General features: G+C 32.4%; 4 protein-coding genes across 4 annotated transcripts; 2 read left to right on the top strand and 2 right to left on the bottom strand.

Moving 5' to 3' along the window:
* The first annotated feature begins 405 nt into the window (after nucleotides 1–405).
* On the top strand, nucleotides 406–3,335 carry LOC107006560 (probable WRKY transcription factor 51). Its single transcript, XM_015205081.2, has 3 exons — nucleotides 406–725; nucleotides 1,055–1,198; nucleotides 2,845–3,335. The coding sequence occupies exons 1-3, from the start codon at nucleotides 406–408 to the stop codon at nucleotides 3,086–3,088; spliced, it is 708 nt and encodes a 235-aa protein (XP_015060567.1). The 3' UTR covers nucleotides 3,089–3,335.
* Nucleotides 3,336–4,970: 1,635 nt separating this feature from the next.
* On the top strand, nucleotides 4,971–11,286 carry LOC107007291 (DEAD-box ATP-dependent RNA helicase 39). The gene is made up of 9 exons (XM_015205849.2): nucleotides 4,971–5,590; nucleotides 6,875–6,970; nucleotides 7,050–7,238; nucleotides 7,308–7,448; nucleotides 8,828–8,968; nucleotides 9,594–9,736; nucleotides 10,158–10,287; nucleotides 10,396–10,444; nucleotides 10,623–11,286. The coding sequence occupies exons 1-9, from the start codon at nucleotides 5,078–5,080 to the stop codon at nucleotides 11,156–11,158; spliced, it is 1,938 nt and encodes a 645-aa protein (XP_015061335.1). The 5' UTR covers nucleotides 4,971–5,077; the 3' UTR covers nucleotides 11,159–11,286.
* Nucleotides 11,287–11,824: 538 nt separating this feature from the next.
* On the bottom strand, nucleotides 11,825–16,064 carry LOC107006634 (probable LRR receptor-like serine/threonine-protein kinase At1g34110). The gene is made up of 2 exons (XM_015205147.2): nucleotides 12,852–16,064; nucleotides 11,825–12,448 (listed from the first exon to the last, which is right to left on the bottom strand). Exons 1-2 carry the CDS (start codon nucleotides 15,703–15,705, stop codon nucleotides 12,069–12,071), a joined length of 3,234 nt encoding a protein of 1,077 aa, XP_015060633.1. The 5' UTR covers nucleotides 15,706–16,064; the 3' UTR covers nucleotides 11,825–12,068.
* Nucleotides 16,065–18,960: 2,896 nt separating this feature from the next.
* LOC107007060 (3-ketoacyl-CoA synthase 17-like) lies at nucleotides 18,961–22,332 on the bottom strand. The gene is made up of 3 exons (XM_015205527.2): nucleotides 21,396–22,332; nucleotides 20,250–20,465; nucleotides 18,961–19,262 (listed from the first exon to the last, which is right to left on the bottom strand). The coding sequence occupies exons 1-3, from the start codon at nucleotides 22,330–22,332 to the stop codon at nucleotides 18,961–18,963; spliced, it is 1,455 nt and encodes a 484-aa protein (XP_015061013.2).
* Between the last annotated feature and the right edge of the window lie 2,343 nt (nucleotides 22,333–24,675).

The raw sequence follows: 24,675 nt of genomic DNA, 5'->3' as shown, positions 1-24,675 counted from the left end.
AGTGATTTTCCATCGCTAAACCTATTTAGCTATTGATGATTTTTGTTTATGTCTCTAATTATGTACTCTTATATACTAATGTTTTTTGCGGTGAGATAATATAATTCATACCAAATCTTGCAATGGATAATATGTATCGCGATAGTAAAATCCATCGTAGTTTGATCCAATTGGAAAATGAGTTTTATATTTATATATATATATATATATATATATTGAGGGGGAGGGGGGTGATAAAGAAATTGGAAACACCATAGATCCTAGTAGGAAGGTGCAGTGGTGAGGAAGCTCTCTCAAAACAAAGCTATATAGAAGCACACCTTTCACTCTATAAAGAGTCATCCCTCTCTCTCTTACTAAAGTCATTCTTAGGTCTTAATGGCTAATTATTTTTCTCCAAACACAATGAACACCACTAATTTCCTAGAAACAAACATTCCTCATATAGAAAACCCTAATTTCACCTCTCCCTTTCTTTACTCACACATGACTAATCAAGATTATACTTACAATTTTCAAGATACTTTTCTTGATCAAGATTTTGAATTTTCTTCCTTTCTTGATCATGTTCTTGTAGATTATGTTCCTATCTATAACAACTCCAATAGCACTCCTCTTTTAGATATTAATCCCACCATGCATGAAATAAGTAGTAGTAGTACCAATAGTGCAAGTTCTACCACTTCCTTTTATGCCACACCACCAAATATCAATCACTTGAAAGAGTAAGTCATCAAGCTCAAGAATTACTTAGTAGTCATTCTATTTTATTTGCTAATATGATGATCGGTCATAGTTCAGTAAAGATTTTAAGTGAATTTATTTAGACTATGCTATGTACGAACAACCTTTTATCTATATTTCATACGAAATTTCGGTTCTTTATATATTTATAATTCTTGCATTAACTAGTCTGGAATTAAGTTTAGCTATATCACAAGTTCACGTGTAGACAATATTAATCTATTTTAGATATTTCTTTAATTGTATTGGTGTGTGTATATATATATATATATACATATTTGTTTATGTAGTTTTTGATGTTTGTTTACAGAAAATCCAAAGTGGGAATTATAAAGAAGAATGAAAGACATGTTATTGCTTTTAGAACAAAGACTCAACTTGAGATTTTGGATGATGGATATAAATGGAGGAAGTATGGCAAGAAGAAGGTGAAAAGTAACACAAATTATTTGAGGTAAAATATATTATTATGAGATCATGCATTCCCCTCTTAACAATATAATATCATGATCAATTAATAATATTAATGCAAATCTTTTGAATGTTATTCTATATATATGATTGTCCTCCTTTAAAAAAATAATATGACTATCACGTAGGTTTGTGAGGGCTTATAGTAGGGAGTTGCCTTTGGAATCGTTTGGTCGGGAATAAGTTATTTCAGAATAATTTATTTTGAGATAAGTTATTTCGCTATATATAGATCCGATCACTAAGGAAAAAATGACGGAATACACAATTTAAGGACTATCTAATAATACCTCCAACCAAACGTCGTGAGATAAAATAATTCTACATTTTATCCTCGAATTATTATACTTAACTCCTTGTAATTGCTTACTTTACTTATTTGGCACTATAATCTACCAAGTCTGTGAGATTAACACAAGAGTACTTAAAAGAAGTCTCAATCTTCAACAAGAATAAACACAAGAGTACTTAAAAGAAGTCTCAATCTTCAACAAGAATAAAAGAGTAGACATTAATCACTAATCATATTTTACATTATTACTCCCTCCGTTTAATTTATTTGTCTGATTTTGACTTGACACATAATTTAACAAAGTAAGGGAAATTTTTTGAATCTTATACTCTTAAATTAGAAAATAAGTACATAGAATGCAATAAAAATACTCTTTAATCTTATAGTGTTAAACATGTCACATAAAAATTAAAAAATAAACAGATATTTTTTTCGAATAAACCTAAAAAAACAAATTAAAACGAAGGAAACACTTTTTTCGATGTTCCTCAATATGAACATGTTCTGGATTCGACAGCCCTTGATTCCTTACCTTTGGATTAATATTTTTTTCTAAAATTAATTAGAGGAAATTGAATTTTAAAAATATTTTTTATAAGATGTAAATTCTCAATGAGCAAGTTGTTTGTTTACTGTTAATATTAAATTGAAGATTAGGACAACTCTTAGCATTTTACTGCACCCAATCTTGTGGGTACCCAGCAATATATTTCAATATCATACTTTATTATTATCATCCTTTATTATTAACATCTGTTTCAATTTTATGACATAATTTAATTTAATATAAAAAGTATGAAAGTTACAAAATTAGAATAGAAGGTTGATAATGTGGATTAGCTGCCATGTTATCTAGTTCTTTAATGAATCAAATTAAAACTTGAATGATTAAATTATTTTATTTTATATTTTGATTCATTATAATACCATAATTCCTAATCATGTGTCCCTATGATATTCTTTTTCCCTTTTGCTACACTAAATAATAATTATATTTCTCTATGTGGAGTACATTAGTGACATATCATCATGACCATTTCAACAAGTTGAAATAAGTCTAAATGAATGTCAAAATGCATATCCTCTCACCTTAGGCTTTTCGTTTTATCGAGAGTTAAATAAATTAAAATATATAGTCACATTGCATCTGGTTGTAATTAACTAATGTCGATAAAGATTTTAGTGTTCTTTGTTAATGTGCATATATTTGTCAGCGCGAAAAGTTAATTGTTATAGTGAAACAATTATAGAAATTAAAAAATTAAGCAAGTGTAAAATTTAATTTTTTACGAGCTTTATCATATTCTGATCATTCATCCTTGTGCAAAATCAAATAGAAATTACTACAAGTGTAAGATTCAAGAATGCGAGGTAAAGAAGAGAGTAGAAAGAGATGGACATGATTCAAGCTATTTGATTACAACATATGAAGGTAAACACAATCATGAAATTAACTCCTCCATCATTTACAATCACGTAGAGACAGATTCAGAATTTGAATTAAATGTTCATCGAGGAGGGAAGAGTGTAGAAAGAGACGGACATGATTTAAGCTATTTGATTACAACATATGAAGGTTAACACAATCATGAAATCAACTCGTCTATCATTCACAATCATAGAGAGGCAGATTCAGAATTTGAATTGAATTTTCATCGAGAAGGTTAGAAAGTAGAAAGTGATCATGTAAATGACTCAAGCTATGTGATTACAACATATGAAGACAAACACAACAAAGTTGTTCCTCTATCATATACAGCCATGAAATGCCATTGAATTTCTTCAGTGAATGGACTCTGAAAACAACTTCATAATTTCCATAAGAAGCAATTGGAATCCCTTTGTAATTTTCTTGTACAAATATATACATAGGACATTATAATATTATATACGTAAGTTTAATTATTTTATCAACTATATCGCGTGAAATGTACCTATGTCAGATCCACGAAAAATGCACTATCATGAGTGGTTTGATTTTGTTTTTGAATGTTGAAAAGCTTCCCCCCCCCCCCTTCTTTTTTTTTTTAGTTATATGAGTTGAAATTCTAATTATCATTGTTCCTCATTGCTGGTTTAAGCACCGATCGGTTCGGTTTTGAAGTTTATCGAATTGGCTTATTGGTTATCGGTTTGTAGAGATGCTAAGCCGTCATAGAACCATTAAGATATTGACTTATCGGTTATTGATTTATCGGTTTTGGATCGTTACCGATTCAAATATCGATTTAGATTTGATAGACAAAAACATTGAAAATCACTTAAAAACAAGGTGACAAACCAAATAAACCATGCAGATGAATTCACAAGTCACATCTTGCTCAAAAGCAAATACTAAAGTGTTTGAGACAATAAAAAATAAAAGTAGGAAATCAAACTCTAAGTCGTTATATACAAAATGGTATAAATATAATTATTTAATTTACTATCGGGTTATCGGTTAACCGATTAAGAAAAAATTTCAAATTGTTAAGAACAGACAACCCAATAACAAAAAAAAATCAAAACCGCTAAATAATAACCCAATACTATAAATCAATAACTTTTTATCGATTCGGATTAACCGTTTCAATTCGATTTTGAACAACCCTACTTCATCAGTAGCAAAACGAGTACGAAGAGCCCATTTTGTATCTAGAGACTGATTTAAGATTTAAACAAAATGAGTTTACTTGTTATGTTCACACCACTAACTCAACGTACTTATGCAACTAGGCATTCACATTCCAAAAAAAAAAATGGTTAAGAAAAGACTAGGAGGAAAACTCGTAGTCTTAGCAATTTTGTTTATAAACTTCTTTGTGGCTAGCTTTATTTTGAAGGTCTATTTTTTCTCATAGCATTCTTCTTAGAAGGTGGTTGTGAGATTAAGTGTTCCTTTTAGCTGTATTTGTTGTTTCTGCTTGTTGGTTATGATAATATTCACATTAGTTATCAAACAAAAAATAAGTTAGAGAGGCAATGAATCATTATTCCAAAAAGGTTTTGTTAAAGAAGGATGAGAAATTGACTTTCTTATATGAATAGGACGAATCTCTTCTCATGAGCTAACTTTTGAGGTTAAATTAGGTTCAGAATGTTTTATGTTTATGTAAATGTTAGTGATGGAAGAACACAAATATAGTGGAGCAATAGAATGGAGTTGAGATTTGGTGTCCACCTTAGACCCAACAAAGTTCGATCGAGGAATCAGGAGTTCCGAATGTCAAACCTTTGAATGAGATCTTGAGTTGAATTGAAAGTTTTGAATGTCAAATCTTTGAACAAGATTTTGAGTTCGATTGAAAGCTCCGAACGTGAAATCTCTTAACAAGATGTTGGATTCAATTCTACACGATACTTCAAAATTATACTTAATTGTTTGAAATAATATAATTTTGGGTAAATTAAACCTTTGTCTTCGTATTATATGCACACATAAAAACCTTATATTATAATTTCATTATTATAAATCAAAAAGATATTTATTGAGTTTTTTTTCTTTCTTTTTGGTTGCCATTATCAGAAGTGGAGCTTTAGCCTTTGTATATACTCCATTAGAGTCATCAACCAAGCTACTAGACAGCACAAATGGGAGTTACAGGCAGAGCCCTGCTCAACCTTTCTCTCCTCCCTTTTCGTTTCCCCTTAACCAGAAACCCTCTTCTTCCTCAGCCTCGTAGGGTTTATCTAGGGTTTAGACCCCTTTCTTCTACAACTACTTCTGCTCCTTCTTATGCTGCTGTTGCTGAAGAAGAAGATGCACTTCAACCTGTTAAGCATTCAATTCTATTAGAAAGACTTAGACTTAGACATCTCAAAGAATCCCCAAAACCCAACTCAGAAATCAAGCAATTAGTACGGAAACAAGTGGAGGTTGATGATGGAGGGGTTAAGAAGAGTAAGAAGAAAGCGGTGGCGTCGAGTTTTGAGGAATTGGGGTTGACGGAAGAGGTTATGGGGGCTTTAGGTGAAATGGGTATTTCGGAACCGACTGAGATTCAGTCGATTGGTATACCTGCTGTGATTGAAGGGAAAAGTGTGGTATTGGGTTCACATACGGGTTCTGGGAAGACGCTTGCTTATCTGTTGCCTATTGTTCAGGTGAAACATTCATTTCTGACTCTGTTTTGTAGTATTAGCCTTTTTCATGATTCCATTCTGTTATGGTCATTGTGCTGATTTGTTGTGATTGTTCCTTTTATGGTTGCTCTGTACTGCTTTCCTTATTAATTGCCATGTTTTCATTACTGACTGCATTTGAGCTGAGGGTCTGTTGAAACAACCTCTCTAACTCCACGAAATAGGGATAAGGTTTGTGTTCACTCTACCCTCCCCATTGCACACTTGTAGAATTTCATTGGATATGTTGTTGTTGTACTCACATTGGTTGTTTGATAATGGATAATGGATAATGACTTGCATTTGTTGTTCGTTAGTGAGTAATACGAGCTGTAGCTTTTGTCATGTTATGTTTTCCTTTTTAGTTAAGTGTTGGAGGAGATTATTTGGATTAATATTGCTATAATTTAGGAAAGGGATGAACTTCATCCAGGATGATTTACTATGCTGCCTGAAATTCCAAAAATTCGAGCGAATTATATAAATTGAGCAACTACCCTTTGATGAAACCAATTGGGGTCGACTATATAAATTTTCTGTAGGCCTATCTTGATTTACAAATTCAAGCAACTACTTCGGAGATTCTATTCCTGATCCTGAACAGTGGCTTTGTCACTAGATAGAGCAATATAACCTTTATTTATCTTTTGTCAGTATAACCTTTATTAAATTAACAAGATTTTTGTTATTTTTTTTCAAGATCTGTTCCTTTCCATTACTAAATTAATGGCCTTTTACCGTAAATTAGAGGTACTCAACTTGAGGTTCTGACAATGTTATACTTATCCTTTACTGATTTGCAAATTGCCAGATCAAAAAGCAAACCCCCTGCAAACACCAGTCCTAGTGTAAGTATTACAACATCAACTAAGCCTATATGCTGGTATGGGAAGTAAACAAGACAATCTATAATTGGATCGGATTGGTTCAACTCCTAATCCAACTTCACTTGGCTTTTCATAGAACTGAAGTATTCAACCTGACCAGTTTTTGTAGCTATAACAAATCGTGGCAGTGGAATGCCCTTTTTAAATGGAGCTTCCTTGTATTGAAAACTGTATTTGCATTTAGCTTTGTTGGTTTGAAGAATTTCATGGGTTTAAAATTTTTAATAGCACAAACTTCATTGGTTGAGGTAATAGTGTACCATTATATAAGCACTCATGTCTTTGTGTAATGTCATATTAGAGCTGATTAGTAGGTTAACTCTTATTCATAGTTTTGTTATTTGGTTTAGCTTGATTTGACATATGATGTTTGAATCAGTTGTTGAGACGAGATGAGGAATTGGATGGTATGCTCATGAAGCCTAGGCGCCCCCGAGCTGTTGTGTTGTGCCCTACTAGGGAGCTCTGTGAGCAGGTTATTTACCATTAATGAAAGGATTTTCTTTATTAAAGGTGAGAGGAATCTGGCTAACAGAATTCAATCGACATTGCAGGTTTTTCGTGTGGCAAAATCTATCAGTCATCATGCTCGATTTAGATCTACCATGGTTAGTGGTGGCGGACGTCTGAGACCTCAAGAAGATTGTTTGGCAAGCCCAATTGACATGATTGTGGGGACTCCAGGCAGGGTTCTACAACATATTGAAGAGGGAAATATGGTTTATGGTGACATCAGATACTTGGTAATTGTTTTTGTTTCTTCCTGTAGGTACTTTGTTTTGAAGTATCTAACTGTGACAATCTCTGGATAGGTCTTGGATGAGGCTGATACCATGTTTGATCGTGGTTTTGGTCCTGATATACGAAAATTTCTTGCGCCATTGAAAAACCGTGCTTCAAAGACTGATGATGAAGGATTTCAAACCGTTTTGGTGACGGCAACAATGACAAAGGTATGCCTGTGGGTTGTGAAAAACTACATAAATAATTTATTTAAAACTGATGGTTGCTTTCACCGATATGTCTCTTAAGCTTATGTCTTTAAAAAATGTATCTTGATAGTTTAGGTTGAAGTTTAGCTGTTGATTTGCTTCAACTGGCATATTGCAATGAAGTTGACCCTTGTAAAATTTCTCAGTCAACGAAATTATTGATGTTTAAGTTTCGGATATCAAATGCTAGATTTTTTTTTTGAGAACTGTGGTGTCTTAGTCAGCTTGCGTGCATCTTGACTAGAGCACCTGCTATGTCCCACCAGCACATATACTGACTAACTTTGAACAGAGGAAGGAAATCACCTACTGATTTTGCCTCGGTTGGGACTTGAACTTGAGACCTCATGATTTTCACCCCACTTCATCAACAACTAAGCCATACCCTTGGGTGCGAAGAGGTAGCATTTATTACTCATGATGTAGGGCTGCAGTGATGGTGACATACATAAAAATCCTTTTTCTATTCAATGGTTGCAATGAAGTTTGATAACCGTGGTATCTGGGTAAGTTTGCGTGGAAAAAAGCTATCCAGCAACCCCTAAAAGAAACAGAGAAAAAATAAAGTATTCCCTACATTTATTATCCATTAGTGCTCATTATAGTTGACCTTTCTTATAAAAAATGAATTATAGTGGGCCTTATAATTGCTAATGAGTCATGTTTTGACAAGAACAATGCCAAAAGTTTAGTGTACCTGCACCTTCTGAGTTTTTCACTGAATGCTGTAGAAAATTTTCAATAACTTAAAAATCACAAAGGAATGGAAAGATGGGAAAACAATGAATAGCTTTGTCCCATAAATTTCAACAAAGGATGCAATGCTTAATATTGATATATAATTATCCTTTTATCGCTGGATTTGTCTAGGATACTTTTATGTGCTGCAACAGAAATAAAACTAGCATGAAAAGTTCTGTTTGAATCATTATTTCATGTGCAAGACAAGGAGAATCTCAGCTCTTACAGCTAAAAGCTGTGCTGTCGTTGTATCATATCACTCTAATTGATTAAGATCCTGTATTATCTCCTAAGGCTTCAAAGGTGAGTGGCTTATCATCAAAGTAGTACTATCATTGTATTATGTCGCCCTCGCCCTAATTGCTTAAGTTCCTGTGTAAAGATTTCAAGGTGAGTGGCTTGTCGTCATAGTTATCCTTCACATACAGTAATTCACTGATTAGGCAGTTATGCATGATAGCCTAATTGTAGTATGGCTTATTTCTGGTTATGTACCGTTATTTGTATGCAATTCATCTCAATCTTATGCATTTTCAATTGATTCAATTTGCACATTTTATACTTCAAGGCTGTTCAGTTGATATTTGTATGCTTTGCAGGCAGTTCAAAAGCTGGTTGATGAGGAATTTCAAGGGATTGAGCATTTACGTACTTCTTCATTGCATAAGAAGATTGCTTCTGCTCGTCATGATTTCATCAAGCTTTCAGGTTCTGAGAACAAGATGGAGGCGTTGCTACAGGTGTAGCACTGTTTATGTACTTGTTTCCTTCATGCCAGGCTTGTCAATAAGTGTGTACGTACAGCCTGATTTAATTGTCTTTATTTTTGGGAGAAGCAACATAAATATATAAATCTAAATGAAACCTGAGTATGTGAATCATTTAGGGTTGTCTTTAATATTACTACTATGGTAATTTGGCAGACTTCTATTGTTGTCTCCTTTTCAAAATGAGACTTTGATCTTTGTGTTCAAGGAGATCTAGTTGACAGGTTATGAAGGATATCTAGTCGATAGACTGTTACATATTTAGTGAAGAAATTCAGCTGAGTGATTGCTTAAGTTTTATGGGGTTTTACTGTCACTAATTGAAACATTTGGTCAATTTGCGTAAGAAGAAATGATTAAGATTGTAAGGAGAGCTAACTGCACTCCTGTTGTTATCTCTTGGCTTTAGTGGCGTAGGTATAGTGCTCAACAGTCAGGGGCCTATTTTCATATTCGAGAGGTGTGATTTCATTCCATAGGGTGGCAGTATACAAGTTGTTCTCGAAAGGACAATCTAAGTTTTGTTATATAATTTTGCTTATTGTAGTTCATAATATATAAATAAAAAAAAGTCTGATTTACATTATGTAATTGTCAGGTTCTTGAGCCAAGTTTAGCAAAGGGAAACAGGGTGATGGTATTCTGTAACACATTGAATTCTAGTCGTGCTGTGGATCACTTCCTCAATGAAACCCAAATTTCTACTGTAAACTACCATGGGGAAGTTCCAGCAGAGCAAAGGTAAGAAGAGAAGCTGAATAATATTTATGCAACAGGCAATGCATTGCCTGATCTGCCGCATAGACTCTCTTGATCCTTTTCCTTTTCCTCATCTCAAGGAACATATGTACAAAATATCTTGTTTGTCATTATTATGATTTGTGCTCTCTTTTGCCCCTGTTCGTGGACAAAAGATGGAAAGAACCACAATAAGCTCAATTTGCTACTCAACTTTTATATAAAGGGGAAAAATACTAGCTAGAGTCAAAGACCATGAACTACTTATTTCTTAGGTGAAAAGTTCCAAGATGTTAGAAAGTCAAGATAGATGAAATGCCCATGATTCCCTGATGGATTTATGTTTCCTGTAATATAAGCACCACTCAATCAAGTTTTATATGCTTCACTTTTACCCTCCATTTATAATACTTTTCTTCTGCAGGGTTGAAAACCTTGCCAAGTTTAAGAGCAATGAAGGAGATTGTCCTACTTTAGTCTGCACAGACTTGGCTGCTAGAGGACTGGACTTGGATGTTGATCATGTCATCATGTTTGATTTCCCTAAGAATTCTGTAAGCACCATTGCCGGCTTTGCAAAACATGACATCGTCTTGCCAATACAAGCTAACACCAGTTCATTTTATGTATAAATCCTTATCCTTTTCCTTTGACTATTTTAGATTGACTATCTCCATCGCACGGGAAGGACTGCTCGTATGGGTGCCAAAGGTAAAACTTAATGCTTTTGATGATGTTGCTTTGCTTGCTTGGTTTCTGAAAGATGCATGTGCTTCTTACTTCATTTATGCAAGTATGAAATTCTCATTATTTATTTGAGCTTTTTGTTTCAGTTGACACTCTCTCAAGCCTGCTAAGCTCAGATACCTTTTTTTTGTGCATGTGGTAGGGAAAGTAACAAGTTTAATTGCCAAAAAGGACTTGCTTTTGGCCAATTGCATTGAGGAAGCCATAAAGAAGAATGAGAGCTTGGAGTCTCTCTCAGTAGACGGTATCAAAAGAGACAATGCCAGGTCTCGCATAACTGAACAGAAGGACAAGCGTGAAAAGTCTGTGAAAGTTTCAAATTCAAGAGGCAAGGCTACAGCTTCCACAGGCAAATCCTCGAGTGTTACAAGAAAGACTATCGATTCAAAAAGGTCCCCAAAGACTACCGATTCAAAAAGATCTCCAAAGACTACCGATTCAAAAAGATCTCCAAAGACTACCGATTCAAAAAGATCCCCAGGAACCAAGTTTGGTAAAGTACCAGCTAAGTCAAAACCAAAGATAGCTATGAAGGTGTCCAAAAAGACCAGCAGTTCAACAGGAAAGAGACGAGTAGATAGCCGAAGCTCTAGCGTCTCCACAAAGAAACTTAATGTTGTTGGATTCAGGGGTAGGAGTTCATCATCGAGTAATAATACAAGGGTTAAGTCTGCTTAAAATGGCTAGAGCTCAATCATGTATACGGAACTTTGTTTTCTTTTCTTTCTCTTGTAAAATATACAATCGATGATTTTTGTGTTTTGGTCATCAAATTGTGCAATGCAAAGAGCCATTTTGTCAGGTCACTGTTGTTCCCTTTCTGTCACTATGTTGCAACATCTTATCATTTAGTGACCCTATGTTTGTCATCATAGATGTGAATCTCTTCTTGAATATGAAATTTTTCGACCAACTACACCCCAAACCTAAAAAACCTAGTTGGACTGGGAAAAAGGTCTCTGCAGCAAGTCACTTTATGAGACTCTGACTTGGTTTCAGATCGACAGTCTCGACGCGGTGGAGATATCTGACCTCTGTAGAAGCTCCTTTGCTGCCAACAGATGACTACTTGGGGATAATGAAATTTGTATGTCAGATTGCTGCCTCCACAGTAAGTATCTACCTGGTAAAGGCTGTACATTCTTCTACCTTTTTATTTCTATACAATAACAATTACATAATTTTAGTTATTTGAAAGACAAGGACACCAATTGGTAGCCTTAAGAAACTAACTGCTTGTGTTTATTTGGAGAAGTGTTTTTTGTTAGAAGTGTTCTTTAAAAAAGTACTTCTGCAAAGTAGCAGTTTGTGTTTAGCTAATCAATTTCAAAGTCCCAATAGTACTTTCAGGGAAAAACTACTTTTATAGCTTCCGAAGGAACAACTTCCGCTACTACTCAAGAACATTATTTTGTTCCTAAAAGCTCGGCCAAACACCTCTACCTTAGGAAATGAAGATGTTTATGAAACTGTACAAGAATCCCTACAATAACCTATGCAAGAAAACTAGCTTTTCTTCTCTTCTCATACAATGACACTATCCTTTCTTCTAAAGTAAAAGAGAAAGAAAATCTGAGCAAAAAATGAATCAACTTTGAGTTGACTGATTGATTAAAGGCTGAGAAGTTTTTCCAAATTCTTCAGTTGGGTTCTTCACTTCCATTAGAAGTGTCACTACTTCCTTCATAGTTGGCCTTTCAGTGGGTGATGAATTCACACAGAACATAGCTATTCCAAGTGTTTGTAGCATTTCTTGCACCATTTGATCTGGTAAACTCTGTAGTTTAGAATCAAGAATTGTAACAGCTGGTTCAAAGCTTCCCATCTTCTTCTTCACCCACTCCACAATGTGTTGTCCATCACCAATCTGAGGCTCAATCGCACTACGTCCACTCAATATTTCCAGAAGTACCACTCCATAACTGTAGACATCGCTCTTTTCTGTTATATTCACTGTGTATCCATATTCTGCAACCATAGTGGCAAAAAATTGTGTCAACATCTATGAAGCATAACTTGTTTAGTTTATCCGTTCGAATTTGACTATAGATCATAACATCGTGACTCTCGTTTTGACCTATATCTGGGAACTGTTGACGATATAATTTTGTGAATAAATGTGTACCATCTCTAATATTTCAACATGGTATCGTAGGTTGAAGTCTAACAGTCAACCATTAGCCACGTGCTTGGTAAGAATATCAGAGCAGCATGTGTTGAAGATATGATTAGTAGAGAAAAGTGTATCCTTTCTAATAACTTAAGCTTTTAGAGATGCGATGATCACACGATACAACACAAGGATTAAAAGCATCATATAGCTGCACAACATTTAGGTTAAGATGAGAAATAAAAGTTGAAAGATACTTGCCTGGAGCTATATAGCCATAAGAGCCTGCTACTCTGGACATAGCTTGATGATAATTTGGAGAGTTCATCAGCTTTGCAAGTCCAAAATCTGCTAAATAAGCCTCGAATTTAGAGTCGAGGAGTATGTTGTTGCACTTGACATCTCTATGAAGAATTGCTGGCACACAGTCATGGTGAAGATAAGCAAGGCCTTGAGCTGATCCAACCGCAATCTTGTACCTGATTTCCCAATCCAAGTTCCTGTTACTTTGCAAGAGCTGTTGAAGATTACCATTTGAAATATAGTTGTAGAGAAGAAGCTTAACACTCTTGTTTGAACAATATCCGAGGAGCTTCACTATGTTTCGATGCCTAATGTGACCAAGAATCTGAATTTCAGCAGCGAAAGAATCTACTGGTTCCTCATCTTTCTTTGTTTTCCAGAGCTTCTTCACTGCAATCAACTCGCCATTTGGCATTTCTGCTCTATAAACAACTCCAGAACAGCCTTTCCCAATGATGTTTTCGTCTTTCAAGCAATCCAAGATGTTGTCAACAGTGCAATTGAGCTTCTGGAAAGGGATGAAAGTCCACGGATAGGTAAAATCTTCTGCCCCTATTGCAGAGACCGACATGCCAGGTGATTTCTCAGATTCATATCTATGCTTCCTTGTCACAAGATACCACGCTGCCACGACTGTTATGGCTACAGACGTCAAAATCACTGCAACCAAAACTATGGATTTTGAAGACTTCAAGCGGTTCCTTCTTGTTATATGTGCAGAACAAGTGAAGCCATCAATTGATTCACAAAGGAGTGAATTCTCCAGAAAAGAGTTTGATGTTAGAGTTCTAAAGGAGGGTGTTACAGGAATAGGCCCCGAAAAGTTATTATACGATATATTTAGAGTAGCGAGACTGGTCAGGAGGCTTAGAGTTGTGATTCTTCCGCTCAACATATTATGAGAAATATCAAGAGATTGCAACAGTGTCAATCCCGATAACGTCTCAGGGAGTTCACCTGTGAAACGGTTTGAGCTCAAATCTAAACTGATTGTTAAGCTTGTCATGTAACCAATCTCAGGTGAAATTGCACCAGATAAACTATTGGAGCTCAAATCAAGTAGAGTTAACTTCTGCAAGTTGCTAAATGACTTTGGAATTGGACCAGTAAGCAGATTATCGCTAAGAATAAGTTTGTTCAAGTAACTGAGATTACCAAAACTCCAGGGAATCTCACCAGTGAAGCTGTTCTTGCTGAGATCAAGCTGCTCTAAATTCACGAGCTCTCCCAGCGATGATGGTATTTCCCCGGTTAGGTAATTGTTATGCACATCCAACAGCTCAAGAACCGTAATGTTGGCAATTTCAGAAGGCAATTCACCAGAGAAATGGTTCATGTATAAATCAAGAAACACAAGATTCTGCAGCTGTCCTATCTCCTCAGGTATTGGTCCAGAAAACTGGTTTTCGCCAAGCCTCAACCTGACCAGAGACTGGCATTTTGCCACACTCGGAGACAATCTTCCCGTTAACGAATTCCCAAGTAGCAACAACCTACTCAGCTTCTTCAAACTGAATATCTCTTCAGGTATTGAACCAGTGAGATTGTTTCTTGAGAGGTCAAGTGAGTACAGTTCAGTACAGTTTCCGAAAGCAGCCGGGATAGTTCCTGAAACTGAATTCTCCCACAACAAGAAAATCTGCAAGTGCCTCAACTCACCAACTTGCTCAGGAATTGTGCCGGATAATAGGTTCTTATCCAACTGAAGAGCTGTTAAGCTGCTACAATTACTCAACTGCATTGGAATAGCCCCACTAAGTGCATTATCAGATAAGTGAAGCTGTTCAAGAACTTCAAGCTTCCCTAAATCACCCGGTATTTCGCCAGACAAGTCATTTGCAGAGACATCAAGAACCACAAGGGATGAACAGTTCGATAGCTCAGCTGGGACAGGGCCGGTAAGCAAATTTCCCCATAAAAGCAAGCTAGTAATCTTTTGTAACTTACCCAACTGACGAGGGATTGGACCGGTAAGCTTATTCATGTGCAAATACAAGTTCCTGAGCTCTGAACACATCCCAAGTTCAGGAGGTATTGAACCAAACACTTCAGTATCATACACTGCCAGAGTTTGTAGACTGATCAAATTACCAAATGTATGTGGAATAACCCCAGAAAGTCCAGTAGCCGCGACACCAAACGTCGTAAGATTGGTAAGCATTCCTAGCTCTGCAGGTATTTCACCACTCAACTCTGGATTCCCTCCAATCCTTAACTGTTGGAGTGACACCAATGAGCCTAAATCTTTCGGAATCGAACCGTTAAGGAGATTATCTTGAAGACAGAGGATTTCTAGTGAAGAAAGATCAGCAAGTTGATATGGGATTCTACCATTCAATCTGTTTGAATTCAAGAAAAGGAACTGAAGTGAGGTAAGTCCACCAAGTTCTGAAGGAACAGGTCCTGAAAGTGAGTTAGAAGAAAGATCAAGAAGCCTAAGATGTGTAAACAAACCAAAAGATGAAGGTATTGAGCCAGAGATATTTGTAGAAGAAAGATTAAGAAGCTGAAGAGATGAAAGTGAAAAAAGTTCAAAGGGAAAAGAAGATAGATTGAGGAATGTATTTGGAATAGAAACAGAAATAACTCTTTGTTGAGGAGAACAAGAAATGCCTTGCCAAGAACATGGAGTTGAAGTTGAAGCATTCCAAGAAGGAAGTACAAAAGATGATGATTTAGCATAAGGATCATAAGTTGCTTTGAGAAGAGAGAGCAAAGCTTTTCCATCAGAAGACAAAGAGTTCACTCTTCTTGGACTCAAACAACTTAACAAGAAGAAGAATATAATGAAAAAATATGACAAAGTTGTCATCTTATCTCAATTTTTTTGAGCCTTTGAAGTGGACTGACAGTGAAAATCAAGAAATGGGAGTTTTGGAGAAGTAGTGGCACACACAAAGATGTTAATTAAACTTTTGGAAGATATAGTTAAAAGTCTACTAATAGGAGACAACATGCATGTGATAGAGAGCTAGTTTAGTGATGGGAGTGCTTAAAATTCACACAATCTCTAGTTTGAAAACAATATACTTCCTCCTCCGTTTCAATTTATTTTTCTGGTTTAATGATCTGACACGGAGTTTAAAAAAGTACATAAGATTTTTGAATCTTATGGAAATAAATTATTTATACTAATGTAAATTATATGACCCATTCACTTTTGGAAATTTGTGCTTATCGACTTATAATCTTATAAATAAGATAAGTTATATGATATATAACAGGTTTATATATGTATTATTTTCACATAATGAATTCTAAATTTGATATTTATTTTGAAGAAATGGAATCCATTGGGAAGGGGAGAAAGAGTGGAGTGATACAGCAGTGAGCCAGCTTAGGAGATTGTGAAAGACAAAGAAAGGGGATTGGATTAAGCACCCAATTATATTATTTCGTAAAATCTCTTTATAACAATATCGTTTCTTCATATTATTTTATAATATCATTTTTTCATATTTATTTATTTGTTGTAAATTGTAATAATATAATAAAAAATTGGTTGTGATAGTAAATTGTTACTAAAAAAATGATTATTATAGAAATGTTGCTATCTCTATTTTCCCTCTAAGAGGATGTGGATGAAACATATTTACTTTTTTCATATTTGGTTAGTCACAAATCACAATGCTTTCGAAAATATATTTTTTTAGATATGAAGTTTCTCTAAAATAAATAAAATGACTATTTCAAGTTCATTAATATCTCCTCCCTACTCACTGAATGCCCCAAACCCCCATGCACCCTTTGACCATCCATGCACCCGGGGGCGGACCTAGAGTACGCGCGAACCCCTTTGATAAAAAATTACGTTATATATTTAAGTTACTTTTAAGAATTTAATTTTTATGTATATATATTGATTTTGAACCTTCTGAATATAAGATTAGATATTGACTTACTGGTTTAGGGGTTCAAACCACTATTGTTTTTTTTAACCCCTTTAATGGAAATTCTGAATCCGCCACTATATACACCCTGAAACCCCTGAACCCCAACAACACTCTCCACCACATTTCACTCTCGTACTATTTTTCTAATTACATATAAATGCTCCTGAGATAATATTAATTAGTATTTTACGTATCAAACACTAAAAATAAGTATAAGAAATCTAAGAAACCTACTTATATTTCCAATGAAATAAATTTCATAAATAAAGTCTCATTCAAAATTTCAAATATATCATTATGTTTTACATATGAAGTATGTTTCAATAAAGGGCGTGATTATAGAGGAAACCTAAATTAAAGTAGGTATTTTTTTTTTAATATCTTTATTTTTACTTCTTGCCTTGGTAAAGTTAAAAAAATAAATGATGGTAACTATTCTTTTGTTTTTACTGGCTATGCTATTAGTCACTTAGATGAGGTGAATTATAAGTTAAGTGAGTGTAATTAATTTGATAATCGAGGAAGAAGTAGTGGAATTATTTTGGGAGAAGGGCTAAAGAAAAATGTTGTCACATGAAATAAAGAGAGTTAAGTAATTTCTTTGAATAAATTAGGGCACAAGTAACGATTAAGGTTTATCTCTACAATGTTTCACTAACTTTTTTGAGCATGGAACATTAATAATTTTGAACACAATCATAAAATATTAATGTCTTTGAACGATGCGGAATAGTTTGATATTGTCTTTTAGGGGAATATTTAGACTGTTTTTCTTATTACATATTTCATTCGTCCCTGTTTATTTGTCAAATGACTTTTTATTTGTTATAAACACGACTAGTCCTTCATTGAAACCTATGAATAAAAGGTGGTTCTTGCATATTAGTCTCCCTAGTACATATTTTGCTCTCTTGCTCATTACTCTTGGTTCAATTAAAAAGGAATCAAACAAAAACTACTATGTATTAATATAAATTATATAATTCCCTTTTTACAACGAATATAGATTATTCTCGAAAAAAGAAATTACTAATAGTGAAATACTAGATAATATACACAAAATAGTGTACCTTTTTGTAATGAATTTAGGTCACACTTTAATTGTAGTTTGTCTCTTATTTAATTCTTGTTTAGATTTGCATGGAGCCCCAAACCTAATTAGAGTTCTATTTTGATCCAAAACATTGCACCTTGGATTATTCTATTAGATTCAAATTTAACTCTACTTTCTTGTACAAAAAAAAATAATGCATAGTAGAACTGCTTCACCCTTAATTAAAAATCTCAGATTCAAGTTTTCTGAATGTGAAGAAAATTCTATTGAGAGCGTCATCCATGAAAGAACGTTATGATGACTGATTCAAATTTAATCAAAAGCTCTATTATTTAATGCTGAGTCCCATAAAAAAAATTACACAAATACAAAGTTAATAAAGAATACACGAAGAGGATAAAAATAAATATAGCCACAATAATATTTTCTGATAATGATAAAAATAATTTTTTTGAAAAACTTTTTGTGTTGGGGCATTTCAGGAATTCAATAACCATGGATTATATTATTTTATTATAATTTTATTTTGAATATCTTTAATTTCTTCATTATTAACAATTAATAAATGAACTCACTAAAATGGAGGAGGTATCTTTTCCTGAAAATGTGCATTGAGCCAAGAAAAAATGTTGAACTATTTGTTGTCATGTTGATATACATGGAGTGAAACCTAAGTGATGCAATCCGTTTGGTTGATAGGATAAGAGATAATAATTTTATCGTACGTTTAGTTATATATATTAATTAAAGTCCGTTTGAAATAGTCAATTATAAATAGTTTATATGTATAAAGTGTTGAAAATAGTTTTATAAATGAATAACTAAGTGTTCAAACAGAAGTGTTGAAATTATTGATTAACACAATAAAGTATTGAATAAGATGTTCTTTTGTTCAAATTATTAAAACAACCTTATTTTTTTTCAGAATTACATATAATGAAATGAATACAAAGAGGGGAGCTTGACCTTACCTTCGAATACATCACAAAGGATAAAGACTTATCCAATTACATTTTTTTTTTCTATATAAACTACTAACTAATACATATATAGTGATGTTCTCTCTTTCTACACCATATATAAATTTTTTTTTATTGTCATAAAGTTATTGAAATTTAATTCACCAAACTTTCAATGGATAATTATGTATACAATCAGTCCAAGGATTATCATAATCTTGAGTTGAATCTTGAATCCATTTCCACACCAAACTTCCAACTTTAAAACCTGTCCCAAATGCAATCATCCACATTTTGTCCCCTTTTTTCACTTTACCTTTTTGTGCTTCAAAATAAGCTAACTCATAAAATACTAAGCTACTTGATGTGTTACCAAATCTATTTAAAGTCATTTTTGCTGCCTCTGTTACTTCATCACTCAATTTTAGAACTCGACTAACTTGCTCTATTACTGCCTTCCCACCTACATGCATCGAACGATAAAATTAGCTCATAAAAATAATATGTTTCACATATTAAATCAATCTATGGTTTTTGATTTTTGATCCCTATTGAACTTTTGTTTATCTATAGGAAAAACATATATCAGAAGTTCAAAATTATTTCATTTTTTTATATCATTAGTATTTAGTTCATCTATAACTTGCACTGATATATAGTGATCAATTAGAAATTTTGTCAAATATTTTATAAAGATTTTTTTTGCTTAATATATTATGTCTCATCTATTTAAAAAAAATGACATAGTTTTACTTGACACAAAAATTTAAAGAATATATCAAAATGTCTTTATTCTCGTAACCTTAAACATGTCACGAGAAAAACTGAAACTATATTATTTCCAAAAAAAGAAAGAGAATATTTTTTTAAAAAACATATTAAAAATAAAGATAGATCATTATTTTTTAAAAGAGGTGTGTAATCATAATAAATAGAGTTGAAGGTTATATAGTTATTACTAAATAAATTATATAGACAAAAATTAAAACTTAACAAAAATCAAGCAAAGTTGAATTATTATTTATTTGTCAACTCATTTTAGTATGACTAACTTCGGTGCAAATAACTTTTATATAATTAAAGAAAAAAATGCTCAAGTATCTCCCTAGATATTATGATCGAAATCTCAAAGACATATCTTAACTAAATTAAGGTCCTATTATCTTTTGAAGTTATTTTTTTTTGTTAATTTTGTGCATATTTTTAGCTTAAGTGACATTCAAATATCTCTCATATTGTGCCTCAATTGCGTGAAATCATGGAGTGTGCCACATAAGACAAAAAGTGTATAAAATTACAAAAAGATTAAGTTCAAAAGGTAATAAAACTTTAGTATATTTAAAATATGTCTCTAAAATTTTAATTATAATTTAAAAAGATATTTATATATTTTTTCATAATTAAATAAATTTAAATTTAACTCAACTCATTCATTTGACATCTGAACTACCTGTGTGTATGCACATGTGTTGGAAAGCTGTTGTAAAATCAGGAACCACTGGCTTGAATTTTGATTGAGGTAATATTGTAGACATTATGATTGAGTAAATATAATTTGTGATCTGTGTTAATGGAAGGACACGTGGAGCCAAGATTTTAATGTGTTGATGTAGGTTAACCCCCGCCACTCTTACCAAATCTTTGGTAAGTGAAATGCCAGTAATACCTGTCATCGAAATATAAAGTTTAAGAAAGAAAGCAAAATTTTAAATTATGTTTGTATATTCATAAATCATAGATAAATATAATATGTTAATATATTAGGTTCTTCTGAATCCAATCTTTTTGTGTGAAAATTCACTGTAGTTACAATAAATAGTGGATATCAACCTATAATTTTCAATAATACTCATGGTTAATATTAAAAATAAAAATTTTAAAGATAGAATTCATATAAAACTTAAATTATGAATTCGTTTCTGTCTTAAGAACTTTTCAAAAAAGTAAAATAGAGAAATTTTAAAATTAAATATATTTTAAAAAATAATGTCAAATAAATTAAAATGAAGGAAAATTATAAGGTGGATTCTAGAATATTATATGGATAATATCAAAGGATTTAATTGATATAATTAAGTATATTTTTATCATAGGTCGTTATATTTCAGGCCATTACGATCGTTTAAAGGGCTTTATATTATAAAGTCTAAAGAAAGTCAAGATTGTTCATGCGGAGAAAAGCCTACTTACTTGCTCTTGCTGCTTTTAATTTAAGAGCAAGTCAATCTAGCTTCTTACTCTTTCACCTTTCAAAGAAGTCGAAATAGAAAAGGATAGAAAAGAGCTTGAACGACAGATTTCACAAGAGGTCGTACCCATTGTCATGCTTGATTTCCCAAAATGCAAGTTATAATTATAAATTACTAGCTATTTTACAACATATCATTACATAATATAGATCTTAAAACTCTTATTAAATGAAGCTATATCCAAAGATGCATGTTCCTAGAAAGACATAAAATGTTATATATTCGTCATACGTAGAATTGATAGTTCATGTTATTGTCATTATTATATGCTTTTTACAATTGTTAAACGATATCAGAACAAACGAAAATGTTATAAAGATGTTTGACTGTACTGAATATATACGTACCTTTTTCGTCTTCCTCTTGAATTGCAGCTCTATAAGAACTATCATCGGCACCATGATGAGTTCTAAGAGAATGAATAAGTTCCATTTTTGCCCTTTTGAAAAGTTTAGGATTATTACTTATTATAGCAGCAGCACATCCAACACGAAAAATACAATTTGTAACAAGCATTGAACGATTTTCACCATGGTACCAATTTAAAGTTATGCTCTCCGTAATAACAACAAGGGCATTTTGGACTTTTCGACTCCCACGTAAAACCCTAGCTGCAAAATCAATCGAAAGTACCCCGGAGCTACATCCCATTCCACTTAAATTATACGTCTTCACGTCTGATCTAAGGTTATAGCGGTTCACAACGAGGGAAGAGAGTGAAGGAGAAGGCGAAAACCCTCCACATGTAACGATGACAAGGTCTATCGATCGAGGATCGATTAGGGTTTTACCTAAAAGTGCATCGATAGACGAAAATACCCCTTCTCTAGCTTCTTGATTAGCACTTTTTAGTGTAGGTACATTGTTCGTATTATTATTATTATTATCATCATCGTCTTCAAATATAAATGGTGGTCCATAAGTTTCATCACCTAAACCGGATTTAAGATAAATGTTACGCATGAAATCGATCGATTTTTCGACTAAATGTACATTCCTTAGAACGTAAGATTCAGAAATTTTATAAGAACATTTCCTATGTAGTGGTGGTTTGTAACATGTATAGTTTAACAAAAAAACCCTATGTGGACGTGTATGATAATTATAGTAAATTGAAATAAGTGTACATAGAGAAAATAATAGAAAAAAATGAAGATGTGTAGTAAGGAGAAAATAAAGTAATTTTGTTAAAGGGGTGTAAGATATTGTAGTATGAAGAAGAAATGTGAAGAATAAAAGTGATAAAAATGATATTTGTACGGTATGTATAATTGGGAGTACCATTTTCTTGTCTTTTTGTTTCTTTTGAATTTTAATTTTATACTTACTAATTAAGTCCTTATATATATGTGGAAAATTAACAAGGTACAATTTTATTTTTATTTTTTGTATATGTCTACGTATTAGGGCAGTGGGTAGTAGGGGGTTAAAGGGAGTTGGCATTAATTGAATGACTTACGTTGGCATTTGACATATTGCAAGAATCAACGTGCTCTCATGAAAAATATTGTGGCCGGAGAAAGCTCGAAGAGTTTTTCTTCATTCATTCGTTATTAAGTTTCAAGTCAGTTTACGTTTTCTCTTACGAATTCTGCAATATCTTTCCGATATACAACATCTTATATATGTTATATTACATAACTTATTATGTCTTATGACTAGCGAAATACTATAGTACGAAAACATCAATTTATATCTTATAAAAGTTATTTGTTATTTTCAGAATTATATTTGATTATTTAATTGTTACTTAAAATATTGAAGGAAAAAAAATTAACAATCACATATTTAAAGGATAAAAATTAAAAATCGTATTAAAATATAGATATTATATTTGTGTGAATAACATTTATCTAACGAACTAGTCATTCGATCAGTAGCTTATAAGACATTTTATTATAAAGTCAAAATAAAGCATTGATGACATGTTTGATTGAGTGAAATAAGGAGATTGAATTAAATTCAGTAGATAATGTGCATTTTACTTAAAAGTCATAAAATATGTTAGTAAGATATATATGTACTACTTAGTTGAAGCAAGAAATTTAAGGAGGTAGTTAGGAGTCTACTGCTGAACAAATAAAACAACTACAAACAAAATGCTTTTATCTTTTAGGATGGATATATATATGCATTATACTATATGTTAGATTGATATGATATGAGGAGCCTAAGTCAACTTTTCTTTAGATATATATATAATATATAGAGTATATATCCACACCATTTGTATTTATATAATAATAAGTATATAAGAGAGAAGAATTGAAACTATCATTAAATTTGGTGCGGAGTATTAGTTTCATTTTTAGAACTATTGATAGTCTTAAAAGTACAGTTTAACATGACTAACTGAATTTAAATGCAATCTCGATCTTGCAAACTGAGTGAAATACATCATTAAATTCTCGCTAATTTTAAGGGTGTTTACAGCATTTCTCTCGACTCTTTTTATTAAGAATCACATGCTCTTACAAGGGTTTGAGACAACTTGGTATGTCATGTGGTAAATCGAAGGTGTATCTAAGTTTAATTAATCAAGTATGATGAGTGTTTTTAAAACGGTTAACAGTTCAAAACCAAATAACAATTTACTCCAAATTCAATGATGCTTTTAATATTTCATTTCATTTGTCACTAATCCGTCGGAAAGTAGAATTGTGATGGATTCTTCCGTTACAAGTCTCGTAAAAAACTCTTGAATTAATAAACATTATAAGAAACAAGTATTCCTACACTATGATTAAAATTATAAAATTTTAATTTAGATAAAACGTGTCTCTGAAATTAACTCAGTCATAGTCTTAGGGATCGATACTTGTATTAGGCACCCCTCGATCCCGTGGTTCTAGCACGGTCGCTTTATTGACATTCATGACTTAAACTAATTTATGAATATTGTATTATTAAGACAAATGTATTTACCCTCATTCTTTGATTTATATTAACATATTTAAAACCATCCAATTTTAGAAGCATGTCAAGTTTTTATACATTATTATTTTTTATTATTCTTTCAACATTTTGCTTATTTCTTAATTTCTCTTTTTTTTTTGTTGTTTATTTTTACATTGATTTTCTTCTTCTTCTTTTTTTTCTTACCATTTTTAATAGTTTTTTTTTTATGATAATAATAAAATATTTCACATATTTTTAACACTATACTTTTTGTATCTTTTCATTTTTAAAGTATTTTTTTTTTACTTTTTCGTGTACATTTTTTACATTCTTTTTATTATATATTTACTTTTTATTTTTTATTATTCTTTTTCTAATTCGAACATTCCTTCTTCACTACTTTTCTTTTCTTTTCTTATTCACGTATTCTACCTCTTTTCATTATTCCATTTTTATTGTTATTATTTTTTTTTTATTTTTTATTTTATCTTTCTCTTTCAATTTATTATCCTCTCCTAACAAGTTTATTATTATTATTATTTATAGAATCTAAAAATAATAATGTAAGACAACACACATAACATAATATAAAATATAATTTAATACATTTCTAAACACAACCAAACAAAAAATTCATTCAAATTAGTAAGACATGAAAATAAAAATTTGGATAACTATACATATTATCATTAGAATTATAATAACTACACATATTATCATTAAAAACTA

The sequence above is a fragment of the Solanum pennellii genome, chromosome 12 (assembly GCF_001406875.1).
Source record: "Solanum pennellii chromosome 12, SPENNV200".
NCBI lineage: Eukaryota > Viridiplantae > Streptophyta > Magnoliopsida > Solanales > Solanaceae > Solanum > Solanum pennellii.
This window is presented reverse-complemented; position numbering and strand designations above follow the sequence as displayed.

Bases quoted from the DNA above. Each gene is read 5' to 3' on its own strand.
- LOC107007060 (XM_015205527.2), bottom strand. From the start codon at position 22,332: ATGGTACTCCCAATTATACATACCGTACAAATATCATTTTTATCACTT. The intron at 20,466-21,395 runs GTACGTATATAT...TTTCGATGACAG, and splicing joins TCAAGAGGAAGACGAAAAAG to GTATTACTGGCATTTCACTT. The intron at 19,263-20,249 runs GTAGTTCAGATG...CGATGCATGTAG, and splicing joins ACACATGTGCATACACACAG to GTGGGAAGGCAGTAATAGAG.
- LOC107007291 (XM_015205849.2), top strand. From the start codon at position 5,078: ATGGGAGTTACAGGCAGAGCCCTGCTCAACCTTTCTCTCCTCCCTTTT. The intron at 6,971-7,049 runs GTTATTTACCAT...TCGACATTGCAG, and splicing joins CTAGGGAGCTCTGTGAGCAG to GTTTTTCGTGTGGCAAAATC. The intron at 8,969-9,593 runs GTGTAGCACTGT...TGTAATTGTCAG, and splicing joins AGATGGAGGCGTTGCTACAG to GTTCTTGAGCCAAGTTTAGC.
- LOC107006560 (XM_015205081.2), top strand. From the start codon at position 406: ATGAACACCACTAATTTCCTAGAAACAAACATTCCTCATATAGAAAAC. The intron at 726-1,054 runs GTAAGTCATCAA...GTTTGTTTACAG, and splicing joins AATATCAATCACTTGAAAGA to AAAATCCAAAGTGGGAATTA. The intron at 1,199-2,844 runs GTAAAATATATT...AAAATCAAATAG, and splicing joins AGTAACACAAATTATTTGAG to AAATTACTACAAGTGTAAGA.
- LOC107006634 (XM_015205147.2), bottom strand. From the start codon at position 15,705: ATGACAACTTTGTCATATTTTTTCATTATATTCTTCTTCTTGTTAAGT. The intron at 12,449-12,851 runs GCAAGTATCTTT...CTATGGTTGCAG, and splicing joins TTATGGCTATATAGCTCCAG to AATATGGATACACAGTGAAT.